This window comes from Lobosporangium transversale (assembly GCF_002105155.1).
Source record: "Lobosporangium transversale strain NRRL 3116 chromosome Unknown BCR41scaffold_50, whole genome shotgun sequence".
Lineage (NCBI taxonomy): Eukaryota > Fungi > Mortierellomycota > Mortierellomycetes > Mortierellales > Mortierellaceae > Lobosporangium > Lobosporangium transversale.
Window position 1 is genome coordinate 278,157 of NW_019029028.1, and position 13,257 is coordinate 291,413.

Consider the following 13,257-nt stretch of genomic DNA (forward strand, 5'->3'; position numbering starts at 1 on the left):
TGAAAAAGCATCTGAGGTATTTAGAATGAGACAAGGAACAGCCCACACTGCTGTAATGACTGTGGTACAAGAAAAAAAAAAACGACACAATGGCTCACGTTACTCTGCGGTCATTTTTTTTTTTTTGTTTTATTACATTGTCTTGTCCCCGCATTTCTTTTTCTTTATTTTACACCGTACTCATTCTCCATTTACCAACTAATAACACACTTCAATGGTTGTCATCAATTCAGCCTTGTTGGCTAAAAAGTTTCCACAGTTACCTGTTCACGACGTAGACAGGCTCGTAAACCAATTCAGGTAACCCTTGTTTCTTTTCTTTTTTTTTTTTTTTTTTTTTTTTTTTTTTTTTAAAAAAAAATAAGGAACAAAATATTACATATTGTTATTAGAGCCAATCTTCGTTAATGCTGTCTGTGCAAACATTACTGAATAATTGAAAAAGGGAACGCGCTTTACTAACTCTTTTTTCTTTTTGTACTCTAGTCGCTTTGATATTGATGGACGAGGCCAAATCGATCAAAAGGACTTGGTGAAGGTCATCCAGGAGATTGGCGAAGGTCAATCTTATGACCAGATTCGCGCCACGATTAAAACCGTTGATATTAATGCCACTGGAAAAGTCGAAGTAGATGAATTTCTTGAGGTATATGGCAATAGCATTGAATATGAAAAGCAGGTGGAGGAGAAAAAATAAAAGAGGGGTGAAACTTTTTATTTCTCGTGTGGATTAGCCCAATGAACCGCCTGGCAAGGATGACTTCTACAATGCGCGACATTACCTCATCGTGGATACTGTCTAAATAATTTTCTACTCTGTCTACAATTTATAATGATCAATAGATTATTTCGAAGCTACGTGAAGGCGGCGCAAATGTCCCAACGTCTGGCAAGAAGGTCATTCAAGTTGGAGGCGCCAACAGCAGTATTAAACATTCTTTGAACGATGATGAGCGCTCTGAATTCACAGCACATATCAACTCTGTCTTGGCAGGTGATATGCATATTGGAGACAGGATTCCAATTCCTACCCACACAATGCAAATTTTCGATGAGTGTCGAGGTAAGCATTACAAAAGGGAGGAAAAAAAAAAAAAAAAAAAAAAAAAAAAAGAAAAGAGAAGAGAAACCATCGGTTGCACGAGTTGGTTGTTGTTATTTTATTGATTGCGAAGTAAACCTGTTTTGGAGTTGCTAAAAAGTTTGGGAAGAATAATCAAAAATCCATGTACTTCATGAAATAAATGATACCACATATTAATAACAAAAAAAAAAAAAAAAAAAAAAAAAAAAGCTCTCTGTCTAGTTTTCTAATACCTTAAACCCCTCTAATTCTACTATAGATGGTCTTTTACTCTGCAAGCTCATCAACGACTCAGTGCCAGACACTATTGACGAACGTGTACTCAATGTCAAAAATAAGCTTTCGAATTTTCAGATCATTGAAAATAATAACGTTGCTATCAACTCGGCTAAAGCTATCGGTTGTAGTGTTGTCAACATTGGGCCCCAGGACATCATGGATGGGCGTGAGCATTTGATTTTGGGTCTTATTTGGCAGATCATTAAGGCTGGTTTGTTGTCAAAGATAGACATCCGTCTTCATCCTGAGCTTTATCGCCTGTTGGACGAGGATGAGACCCTTGAGGCTTTCCTTCGCCTTCCTCCTGAGCAGATTTTGTTGAGATGGTTCAATTACCACTTGAGGGCCGCAGGATGGCACCGCACGTATGTTGTTAATTTTGCTTTAAACTTTCGGCTCAGATTCGCTCATACTTGATCTAATTCTAACCTCATTTCTGTGCAATTACGCTCTAATTTTTGGTATTTCAACCCTACAGTGTTAGCAACTTCTCTGGAGACGTCAAGGATGGTGAGAATTACACCGTCTTGCTTAATCAATTGGCACCGGATCTTTGCTCAAGAGACCCTCTTCGTGAGCATGATCTCCTCACGCGTGCTGAACAAATCCTCCAAAACGCAGAAAAACTCAACTGCCGCAAATACCTGTCCCCTCAGTCACTTGTTGCTGGAAATCCTAAACTTAACTTGGCCTTTGTTGCCAACCTGTTCAACAATCATCCTGGCTTGGATCCATTAGAGGAGGTGGAACGCCCAGAGCTTCCTGACATCGAAGGTGATCGCGAGGCTAGAGGTAAGACAATTGAAATACATTTGATTGAATGTACTCTTTTTTTTTTTTTTTTTTTTTTTTTTTTTGAAACAGAAATGAATGAGATGGGGTGAAAGCTAAATGTTGTTTCATGTTATTCTTCATGTGTGATATTATTAGTTTTCGCTCTCTGGTTGAACAGCTTGGACGTTGATCCATTTGTTAACAACCTGTACACAGATCTCCAAGATGGAGTTGTTCTCTTACAGGCATTCGATAAAATGCATCCAGGTATTGTTGATTGGAAGCGTGTTAGTCGTAGACAACCTCTCAACCGCTTCAAGCAGGTGGAGAATACCAACTATGCCATCATGATTGGACAACACCTCCGCTACACCTTGGTTAACATGCAAGGTGCCGATATTGTGGACGGTAGCCCCACGCTCACTTTGGGATTGGTTTGGCAAATGATGCGTGAGAACGTGACGCAAACTATGAAGAAGCTTTCCAAGTCTGGTCGTGATATCACTGACATGGAGATGATTCGATGGGCAAACGAAGCGGTGCAGCGTGGTGGCAAGACGAGCAAGATCAGCAGCTTTAAGGATCCCTCATTCAAGACTGGTCTCTTTGTCTGTGATGTATTGAACGGAATGCGCCCTGGCTCTGTCGACTATACAATGTTGACCCGTGGTAGCACATTGGAGGATGCCAAGATGAACGCTAAATATGCCATCTCTGTTGCAAGAAAGATCGGTGCCGTTATTTTCGTATTGCCTGAGGATATCATTGAATGTCGTGCAAAGCTGGTAAGTCCTCATTTTAGATGATGCACTTCACCACTCTTGCTCTCTTTGATGTACAATCGTTGCTCACTTTTTTTTTTTTTTTTTTTTTTTTTCCTATGTTCTGTTTAGATCTTGACGTTTATCGGCTCGTTAATGGCCATCGATACCGCTGGCAGGGTCTAAGTATTTTTTTCCCCCCTCTTTCACCATATAATTACTAATATCCGTCTGAATAAAGCAATAAAGAAACATATTCCAGAGGAGCTTTAATTGTGGATATTCTAGATGGTTATTATTGTTACTATTGTTGCTATTAATATGTGATTGGCAAAGTGCCTTGTATGATGTATCCAGTAATAATTATTGTTTATAAGCGGTGGCTGTGCGGAAGAAAGGTGGTTGGGAAAGCCGAACTGATATCATTAAGTATCAGGAGACCAAACATTTGTCCTTGTCCTTCTTCCCTGATGACGCAAAGGAGCGTTGACCACCGTTGCCTGCACTTGCTCTTGATTCGGCTGCAGCGGCTGCTCTAGCATTCCTGGTTGGGTTTATCGATGTCTTTTTACTAGACTGTTGCATTTGTGGCTCTTGTGGCTGTCGCAGGTTTGGACAGGCATGATCATCTTCTAGACGGTGTTTCAAACAAAAGTTGCGACGACATTTTTGACAGATGATTGGGATAGCAGATCGATTCTTACATCCCTTGGCATTACAAGAGTTTGTGTAGATTGGTTTTGAGGTGGTTGTGGCGGGTTCAGGACATCCTGCAGAAATATGTTGTTCCATTCTAACATTTGGGTCTTCGCCCTTCTTGATTGGGACAGGTTTGTCACATAGAGGGCAAATGGGCACACGTTGATCCTGCTGTGTCGCTGCATCCTTGTTAGGACAGGTGTGAGTTTCGAGTTTCCAGTGATCCTGGCTGTTTAATAAAAAGCAATTGTGTTATCAATCAGTATGGAGATGGTCAGTCGTTATCTAGGGAGGAGAGAAAAGAAAAGAATCCTACCAAAAGATCTGTTTGCAATATTGACAGGTGAAAGGCAGAAAGTCGAGCTGGGCGCAGTTTAGGTCCGAGCAGTGTTTACCGATTGAAGGAAGCTCCATGTGGGTATTGGTGCTAGATGTCGATATATTTCAGAAGTTGTTGAAGGTAATGGAATGTAGAGTAATGAAAAGAATGGCGACTTGAGGTATTTATAGTGAATGATGTGTGTTACGTAGCTAACCAATTGAGTAATTACGATTGCGTATGTGTGGAGATGAGAATTTGTAATCCCATGGAACGTCAGACAATTGCGAAGGCAGACAGGCAGACAGGCAGGCAGATAGAGCCAGGCACAGTTGATGAGATGACAGGCACGTGTCTTCTCTCTGTTCCACATTTTAATAAATCTTTTAGAAATGGTACAAGATTGTGTATTATATGAATAATGCAATGCAATGCAGAGAAATGTACCCGCTCATTGTTTGTCTTTGTGAAATTGTAGGCATATTGGCTACTGAGTCTGAGCCGACGACCAGAGCCCAGGTTGACATGTAATATGTATCAAGAGCAAAAAAAAAAGACAAAGAAAAAAAAAGTCAAGAAAAGTAGTAAAAAGTAACTTTTATTATTATTATTATTTTGAATCCCGAACGTCTGCTGCTGGTGATATTACTGTCAGCTACACCCCATCCCTGCCTCCTCACTTTCTGGCGCTCCTTGTGCTCCTTCATGTACATGTACATATTTATTATGCTGTGTGCAGTAAATATTAAATTTCAAAAAGGCATGGCTCGAATTACACAAAGAAAAAGAAAATAAAAAAAAAAATATTTGCCTCAAGTGGGAGTGAAGTGTCCCGTGTGGATGCAGATGAGAACCCCGCTTATCATCCAGCCAGCCTTTGATTAGAACACAACATTGGTTTTCCCCCCCCACGGAAAGACTGTTAGAAAGTTCTGAAACTGAACACTTCCCTTTTTTCTTTTTCTTTTTTTGCTTTTGCATTTGCAACCCATTGGACGTTTTGTAGCCCAACAGGTGTCAAACCTATCCCTTTTTATTCCTCTTTCTTTCTCTCTACTCCCTCCTCTTGTTCTTGCTCGCTGTCTGCTTGCTTGATTTGCTCGCTTGCCGTCAATCCTTTCATCAGAACAACACATCATCCACTACATTCCCCCATTCCACTTTCTCTTGCTTGTATACAATCCTTTCCCACTCCACCTCCATCGTCCATATCTCTTTTTCAATTGTTAATCCTTTGATCTAATTATTTCTGCCTCCTACTCATCTCTCTATTTGATCGCTTGATCCTCCCATTCGTCTCGCCGGACCCCTCCGTCTACCTATTCGCCACTCTAACTTTTTTTTGTTTCTTCCCGTTCTCTGCGTACAATTTTTTGCCAGCTCCCGTTTCTTCTATACCAATATCATACAACGACATTTTTTTTTTCTTCACCTCCTTTAAATCACCACTTGTTCCATCTTTTGTTCGCTGTCGTTTCGCCTTTGATTTCCTTCACAAAGCATATACACATTCTCTTTCCTATATCCCTTTGTTGGCGGGAAGTCTAGTCCGGACTTTATTTTAAAACGAAGCAAAAACAAATCTAAAAAGTCATAAGCAGCTTGCAGACACATAACCAACGACAACAGAACATTAGAATCATCATGCCGCGCATGCGCAGGGTTGCATTAGTATGCTCCTTTCTTTCCATATGCCTGATCTTTATGGTGCGCTTGCCATCAAAGAACCTGCTCTCTGGAATTCTTGAAGCCGACCCACAGGATGCTGAGCGGATCATGATGGAGCGATATGCTCATAGCCTTCAATTCAAAGGAAAAGTCAGGATAAAGTCACTCGCTACCGCATTAGAAGATGATCGTGGTGGGAATGTCGACATTCTTCCTAAAAGACTGACCAAGAAGGAGCGCAGCACCACCATCTATTTCCCCCCTGCGTGCAAAAATGGACGGCATTGGCAAATCTGTAAAAAAATTGTGCCAAGCTTCATGATTGCTGGCGCTGAGCACAGTGGTGCCGATGTCCTTTATGAAGCCTTCCGCACGCACCCTCAAGTATGGGATTTAGTGAAGGCGAACGAGATGTATGAGAGGTAATGTGTATAAACATATCTGTTGTCAACAGGAGTCCAGGCAAAGGCTGTTGTTTCTTTTTTCTTTTTTTTTCTTTTTCTTCTTTTTTTTCTTTTTCGTGGCTCTTGAATTACAGGCTTTTTGCTATTGCTGCGCTATGGAAAATAGTGCCTAGATGAGAGATTGATGCTAATGCCGAGCTCTGTGTGCACGATGTTTGAAAAATAACCGTATTTTTAGAACTGGCAATGCCTCCATGTTGGACCTTCCAGACAGCGACGAGACACCCTTCTTCGGGTCACAAAATTACAATGATTTTGACCCAGCAACTAAGAACTTGGAGTGGTATCTGCAGCATTTCCCCTCTATTAAGGATATTCCTGTCACTGCACATAATCCAGTTCTATCAGGAGAATCTCTTCCTCATATTCAACACTATGGTCTCAGTCATGTCAACATAGACCATCAAGAGGCCCCAAATTATAATGACCAAAAGATTCTCGTGGGAGAATGTGCACCTAGCTATTTGCACATGAATGGGGCGAGCAAGAGGATTGCTAGCACCATGCCTGAGATTAAGGTCGTCTTTATCTTCCGTGATCCTATTGATCGTGCTTACCTCAACTATTTAGAACAAAGTATGTCCTATCATTGCAAAAAATATTTAATCGTGTATGAAATAGTACCATCGGTCTGATGACCATGACCATGACCGGAGTAATTGTATTTATGTTTTATGAACTTTGGTATGATTGACTAATCTTTTTTTTTTGTTTTGTGTTTTTTTTTTTTTGCTTCTAGAACAATATGCTGCAGGATATAGTTTTGAAGAAATTGTCGCAGAGGAGTTACTTATCTTGAAGGAATGTATTGCACGGCCTGGAAGTAAGAAGTGGACTGAATTTCTTCGCTGTCACTCTGAAGAGGCAACTAAGAGTAAGTAGAGATGGTTGAGGTTTTTTGTGATATAGTATCCTAATTCTTGGGCTCGTAGTTTCTTTCCAACATAAAAAAACTCGTTGCATACTGATGGGTTAATTTTGCTGCTATTTTCATGTTCATAGCTGCAAAGCGAATGGGCCTTCCCAATCGCCCAAGAGCAAACAATGCTAGAGGTAATGCAGAATTCATGAACGTTAGCACCAATGTACGCATTAAAATACCTTGTTGCTCATTCCTACTTTTGCTATTTTATATTTATATCTTTTAGACCCTCCTGCTCCACTTTTGAACTTGATCGTCAAGGGTCTATACTATTCTCAGCTGCATGAGTTTGTGAAGCATGTTCCATTCACAAAGATCTTAGTTTTGAGGACAGAGGACCTTTACGACAAGAAATCAACCGTATCAACCATGGTCCGGTTGTCACACTTTTTGAGCCTCGACCCCTCGCCATTTATGAATTTCCCGATTGAAATTGGAACTGATCCAATGGCACCACTAAGGCATGATAGTGCAGCTTACAACAACAAGATCTTTGGTGGTGTTAACGGAGTTATGACTGAGGATGAAGGTGACTTGGCCAATTCGGGCGAGGATATGGACTTTGACTATGATCAACGCAGGATTGCCAGCAGTTCAGCAGGGCCCTCTATTTCACAGCAAGTTTTTTCAGATCCTCCTTTGGAATTGGCCACTCGGTTCCGTCTGCAACGCGTTTTTGAACCATTCAATCAAAAGCTTGTTGACATGTTTGAACACCGTCAGGACTTTCCTGGATGGGAATACGATGTTGACCGTGGATAGTCGGGGGAAATAGAGAAAAATACAATATACAAACATTATTTTTTTTTTTTTTTTTTGCACATTTGTATGCATTATAGACAAAAAAAAAAAGAAAAAAAAAGACAAAAAGAAAAAGAAAGATTACGTGTGCAATGTATATCTTTCTCAAGAAACTCCCAAAGCATCTTTTTCATGATGACATACAAAATGGAGTTCCTTTCGGCAAAGCAAGCCTCGTGAACATATTATTTACCATACAACATAACTCTTTCTAAACATATCCCGTATCTTTTAATAAAATCATAAACCTATAAACTTAAAAAGTACTTCCGATCGCAATTGCTTAGAATGCATTCCATCTAGGTCTCTTACCAATGAAACCCTTGGTATCACAAAATACATGAACATGTCACAAAATGATGTCCATATCTCAAATGCATCAAGAAAAGTGAATGCTCTTGCTCAAGCAATTAATATCACATGATCCAGCTAATTAACTCCTCTTTTTTAATCCAACATTATCAGCTTTTCAACTTTTTTTTTTTTTTTTTTTTTTTTTTTCCACAAACTTTTGCAATCAAACTATCAAACTACAAAAAAAATACCTCATTTTCCAATTTTCTTTCTTTCTTTTTTTTTTGTCCAGTATCCAACCATGCATAAAGACCCTATTCAATTTACTCAACCGATGATCGGTGGCACTAAACCTACAGGTTCCGTGGACATCATTCCCATCCCCACTACAATAGCGCGTGTGCAGAACACCGGTACTATGCCTCCTGTCGTTAGCAGCAGCGTCCCTATAACTTCAAGATTTGATTATCTCGACTCTGCTTCAGCCTTCAGGAGGAGGAGTTTGTGCTCAATAGATCAACCTGGTGTTGTCATGACCAGATTACCGCAAGGTAAATGAGAAGAAAAGACATTGCATGCCCAAAAAAAAAAAAAAAAAAAAACTGGGACGCACGGTTACAGTTTGATTGACCAGAGTACGGCTTTTTAAATATTCCTTGAACACGAAATACATTAGAACTCGAGGAATCTCAACACGAGTTTGGATCCAAGCTAGTTGTTATCATGGGTAAGCAAGCCTCTAATACTTATCATTACCGTTGCAAACAGATAACGCTGTGTTGATTAATTTGTGAACCTTTTTATTGTGAACAAAGGATCATCATTCACTGACTATTCATGCAATCCCTCTTCTTTTGCCATTTCACCACAGTCGGATTACCCGCACGAGGCAAGAGCTACCTGGTCAAGAAGTTACAGCGATATCTGACCTGGCTTCAATACGATACAAAGGTAAAAAAAAAAGAAGAATGAAAGGAACAAATCATTGTGCACAACACAGGCACAGTGGACACAAAAACAAAACAAAAAAAAAAAAAAAAAAAAAAAGAGGCCAGCATACGAGATAAGCTGGACGAGCGATCCGTGTGTGTGCTTTTTATTCCAAGAAATGGACTACGCCCTTCTCTTAGTTCTGTTTTTTGTAATCTACTGATAAGAGAGTGTTCGGCTCTTATTTCCCATGGACCATGATAACTGCAAAGTGAAAAAAATAAAAAAATAAAAAAAAAAAACGCGGAGAACTCTAATGCGACCATCACAGCCGTGTAATTGGATTGGATTAGACTCGCTCACTCACCTTACTCATTCAACCCATCACTTGCCTTTGCCCGTCCTTTCTCTTTGCTCTCATATTTTCTATCTTCAGCATACAGACGACCTCCATTCTTATTTATCCTCTTCCAACATTAGTATGCAACTGCGGATATTTTCTTTCTGTTACCATAATCGACGTCTGTACTTTTTTTTTTTTTTTTGTAAATCTTGATTAGCTTATTTAAACAAACTAATCATGGCGATTGTTGCTTTGTTTCACCTTATCTCAACCCCACACACACCAAAAGGTATTCAACGTTGGAAACCGACGCAGAATCGCCTCTAAAGGTGACAACAAGAATGGAACCAGCCACTCGCATGCGTTCTTTGATCCTAAAAACAGCACTGCTAAGACAATACGTGACGAATTGGCGCTCGAAAGCTTAGAGGAGCTCATTGCATGGCTTAAACTGGGGGGACGTGTTGGGATCCATGGTAAGGAGAGGAGCCATCAGGTTTCTTATCTATTTATGTCTTTGTGCTCCAACGACTATAGACTTATCTTTTACATCGTGGCTTTTGTTTGCCCTATCTATTCTTTTTAATCACACTAGATGCCACAAATTCTTCACGGGAACGAAGGTAAAGAAAATACAAGGACAAAGAATGGTTTTATTTACCCGATATCATCTCGATTCTGTTCTAGAGCACTTTTGAGTTTACTTTTGCAAGCTAAACCCACGGCAAAAAAAAATGTATCTATATTCATATTGAAACTTCAATTTCTTTCTATACTTCAATAGAAAAATGCTTTTGAGGCGACTGGAAGCCGAACCAAATTGCAGAGTGCTTTTCATTGAGTCAATATGTACGGATCCAGTGGTGTTGGCGCACAATATTACTATGAAATTGAGCTCACCAGATTACAAAGGGATGGATGAGAAGCAGGCAAGGGATGATTTTAGAAAACGTCTTGAAAATTACGAAAGAGCATATCAAACTCTAGACGAAGAGGATGAAGAAGATGGGATTCAGTATTGCAAATTGATCAATGTCGGAAAGAAGGTAATAGAAGGAGGCTAACGGTATTTTAATGTTGACGTTTAAAAAAAAAAAAAAGCTTATTCTTTTCTGAAATGGTGAATAGAAATCTTACACTGGGCTTATTATGTATGACTAGGTCATTGCTTATAATATTCAAGGATATCTCGCAGGACAATGTATTTTCTACTTGATGAATTTCAACTTGTCTCCACGGTGCATATGGCTGACACGACACGGAGAAAGCATTGATAATATTATGGGAAAGATTGGTAGGCTTTTTTTTTTTTTTTTTTTTTTTTTTTTTTTTTTGCTTCGATTGTACATGTAGTTTGACAGATGTGTTATATATGGCTTACTCTGTATTTGTTGTTTATCTGCCCTAGGTGGGGATGCACCACTTTCACCTAGAGGAAAGAGATATGGCGCATGTTTATCACGGTTTATCAAACATCAGCGGCGGGAGAACGAAGTTTCAAGAAGGCTGGAAGCAGAAGCTGGTATGGCAATTTCAAATCCACGTGAGAGGACTGTTGCAGTGTGGACGAGCATGTTGACAAGAACCAAAGAGACCGTGGAAGAATTTGATCCCAAAGAATATGATATCAAGCATATGCGATTCTTGAACGAAATTTACGCAGGTGAGTGTAAATGCAGATGCGAAAGATAAACCCAATTAGTACATTAAGGGAGTCCAACTGATTTTTTTTATTTTTTTTTTTATTTTATTTTTATTGAACAAAGGCATTTGTGAGGGGCTATCGTATAACCAAATTGAGCAGTTGTATCCTGAAGAATTTGAATCGCGGCGGATCAACAAGCTTTTCTACCGCTATCCAGGTACAGTCTAGATTATTTTCCCTTCACAATAGGCTTGGATTTAACTACCCTTTAGTTGTTATAGTGACAGGATATGAAAAACCTTTGCTCACTCTAACTTTTCTATATTTGTATACATAATAACAAGGCATGGGAGGAGAGTCATACTTGGATGTTGTGCAACGCCTGAACCCATTGATCATCGAGTTGGAACGAATGACATCAGATTTGTTGATTGTCACGCATCGTGTTGTTATGCGTATCCTGTTGGGTTATCTGATGGACATTGATCGATCCAAAATGCCGGAGATGGAGGTTCCATTACACACACTGTATTGCGTAGAACCAAAGCCTCATGGTACTGTGGTTCGAAAGTTCAAATGGGTCGAAGAGTTGGATTGGTTTTTTGAGGAACCTACTGCAGATAAATAGTGAGTTTACTTGCGTAGTGAGACTGATACTAGTAGGCAACCCTTGTTATTAGAGATGCGAACTGCGAATGTAATGAATGAAATAAAAAAAAGATACAACAGAACAAGCAACATGGATTTTAGATTTGAAAAACCCTGAATCAATCAACAGAGTAACTGCCCATAACAGACATTCAGTCACAAGAGCACGCGTAAGTGTGATTAATCAGCATCAGCATCCTAGATGCAAAGGCGGCGTCCATTGGTCATTTGACCAAGCTCTTTTTGTTTCTCTATGGATCCATATTTTACAAATTTTACCTTGCTTCTCCTGCTGATGTCGCGTCATTTGTGGCTAGACTGGCTAAAATGAGCGATGTGTAGGTAGTTTAGCAACATTCTAGTCGACAACTGCCACTAATATTCTAAAAAAATATAGCTAGACCTTCCTATACTAATTGATCAATAAAGTTTCCTCTCTCAAAGAAATCAATAAGAATTAAAACTATCCCATTGATTGCTCATTGTTTGTGTAAAAAAAAAAAAAAAATTTACCTCTGGATCAGCATTGTCTGTCCATGTGGGAGAGAAGGATCCCTTTTCAGAGAGTAAAGTTACTTGGCTCATTCGTGTCAATTGAACAAGGGACAGGTAGCAGCGCTCTACTTTGATGATATCATTTTTTACAATAAAACAGAGCGGATCAATACTTTCTCCTTTCACAAAGTTCATACACAGACATAGACGCAGACTATAATCATATATACTTTTGTAACCGTTTTTTTTTAATTTCCCTCAACACGTTTTATGATCGTCTTGACCGGCCTTTCCTCTTTTGATCTTTGTACAATGCTCTTTTTCATTGCCTTTTCGAGTTACTGTTCCGATAGAGTTGCGTTTTATATCTTTTTTTATTTTTTTTTTATCTTTTTATCCCTTTGTATATATATATATATAGATATATTTATATAATACTATTCTTGGTGCAACCCTCATTTGTCAAGAGGTACGCGTTTCTTAGCTGCAAGCTGAGCTCATGTACCCAAAATGATCACCCATGCTTATTTCGTGCAAAGTTGGGGAGAAACAAAATGGAAAAGTGGAAGAATATTCAGCCTGCCATTTATATCTTAAACTTTCTATATTTTATTTTAAGATAAAAGAAATAAAAAAAAAAAACGCGGTTTCATAATAATGTACGCGTAATTTCGTTGGAGCGTATAAGTTGAGAGATGAGGAAGCCATGATTCCAAGATATTTATGACCGTGACCATGCTCAATAGACCGTAAGAAAAAACGTTCTGACAATGGCTTCTCGGTTCCTTGGCTTCTTGGCTTGGCTTCTTGGCTTGGCTTCTTGGCTCTAATAATCGCGTCGCTATACGCGCTATGAATTAAACAAAAAGTTGTTGCGTGTGCGCGCATACGTACTACAGAAAGCCAACAAAACAAATAAACAGAAAAGCAGGCAGACGGAAAAGGAAAAGAAAAATAGAAGAGAGGGAAAGTTTGCGTAGTCATGCCACATCTAAATACAATCGTAAATATAATATTTTATATACATCTGTATACATGTTACTCACCTCTCCTTGACATTTTTGAATACTCATTTGTTATCTTTGGATTATTGTTGTCAATAAATTCTCCGTTAGTTGTTAGATTTAGTTG

General features: G+C 39.2%; 4 protein-coding genes across 4 annotated transcripts; 3 read left to right on the forward strand and 1 right to left on the reverse strand.

Annotated features, from left to right (window-relative positions):
- The first annotated feature begins 148 nt into the window (after window positions 1-148).
- Window positions 149-3,182, forward strand: BCR41DRAFT_361798 (fimbrin). Its single transcript, XM_022025612.1, has 7 exons — window positions 149-300; window positions 487-646; window positions 844-1,063; window positions 1,344-1,728; window positions 1,842-2,155; window positions 2,294-2,922; window positions 3,031-3,182. Exons 1-7 carry the CDS (start codon window positions 215-217, stop codon window positions 3,082-3,084), a joined length of 1,848 nt encoding a protein of 615 aa, XP_021877142.1. The 5' UTR covers window positions 149-214; the 3' UTR covers window positions 3,085-3,182.
- BCR41DRAFT_361800 (hypothetical protein) lies at window positions 3,161-4,271 on the reverse strand. Its single transcript, XM_022025613.1, has 2 exons — window positions 3,914-4,271; window positions 3,161-3,826 (listed from the first exon to the last, which is right to left on the reverse strand). The coding sequence occupies exons 1-2, from the start codon at window positions 4,009-4,011 to the stop codon at window positions 3,331-3,333; spliced, it is 594 nt and encodes a 197-aa protein (XP_021877143.1). The 5' UTR covers window positions 4,012-4,271; the 3' UTR covers window positions 3,161-3,330.
- A 1,349-nt stretch (window positions 4,272-5,620) lies between these two features.
- Window positions 5,621-7,732, forward strand: BCR41DRAFT_400574 (P-loop containing nucleoside triphosphate hydrolase protein; the record flags this gene model as incomplete). The annotated part of the gene is made up of 5 exons (XM_022029149.1): window positions 5,621-6,006; window positions 6,227-6,624; window positions 6,788-6,922; window positions 7,051-7,101; window positions 7,197-7,732. 5 exons carry the CDS (start codon window positions 5,621-5,623, stop codon window positions 7,730-7,732), a joined length of 1,506 nt encoding a protein of 501 aa, XP_021877144.1.
- A 554-nt stretch (window positions 7,733-8,286) lies between these two features.
- On the forward strand, window positions 8,287-11,710 carry BCR41DRAFT_361802 (6-phosphofructo-2-kinase-domain-containing protein). The gene is made up of 10 exons (XM_022025614.1): window positions 8,287-8,616; window positions 8,742-8,792; window positions 8,937-9,016; window positions 9,628-9,814; window positions 9,934-9,961; window positions 10,123-10,384; window positions 10,500-10,632; window positions 10,747-11,001; window positions 11,105-11,200; window positions 11,328-11,710. The coding sequence occupies exons 1-10, from the start codon at window positions 8,367-8,369 to the stop codon at window positions 11,609-11,611; spliced, it is 1,626 nt and encodes a 541-aa protein (XP_021877145.1). The 5' UTR covers window positions 8,287-8,366; the 3' UTR covers window positions 11,612-11,710.
- The last annotated feature ends 1,547 nt before the right edge of the window (window positions 11,711-13,257 follow it).

Excerpts from the sequence above, each read along its gene's own strand:
- BCR41DRAFT_361798 (XM_022025612.1), top strand. The coding sequence starts at position 215 with ATGGTTGTCATCAATTCAGCCTTGTTGGCTAAAAAGTTTCCACAGTTA. Across the intron at positions 1,064-1,343 it reads AATTTTCGATGAGTGTCGAG|ATGGTCTTTTACTCTGCAAG; the intron begins GTAAGCATTACA and ends ATTCTACTATAG. Across the intron at positions 2,156-2,293 it reads AGGTGATCGCGAGGCTAGAG|TTTTCGCTCTCTGGTTGAAC; the intron begins GTAAGACAATTG and ends TGATATTATTAG.
- BCR41DRAFT_361800 (XM_022025613.1), bottom strand. The coding sequence starts at position 4,011 with ATGGAGCTTCCTTCAATCGGTAAACACTGCTCGGACCTAAACTGCGCC. Across the intron at positions 3,827-3,913 it reads TATTGCAAACAGATCTTTTG|CCAGGATCACTGGAAACTCG; the intron begins GTAGGATTCTTT and ends TTTATTAAACAG.
- BCR41DRAFT_361802 (XM_022025614.1), top strand. The coding sequence starts at position 8,367 with ATGCATAAAGACCCTATTCAATTTACTCAACCGATGATCGGTGGCACT. Across the intron at positions 10,385-10,499 it reads TGATCAATGTCGGAAAGAAG|GTCATTGCTTATAATATTCA; the intron begins GTAATAGAAGGA and ends ATGTATGACTAG. Across the intron at positions 10,633-10,746 it reads TAATATTATGGGAAAGATTG|GTGGGGATGCACCACTTTCA; the intron begins GTAGGCTTTTTT and ends TATCTGCCCTAG.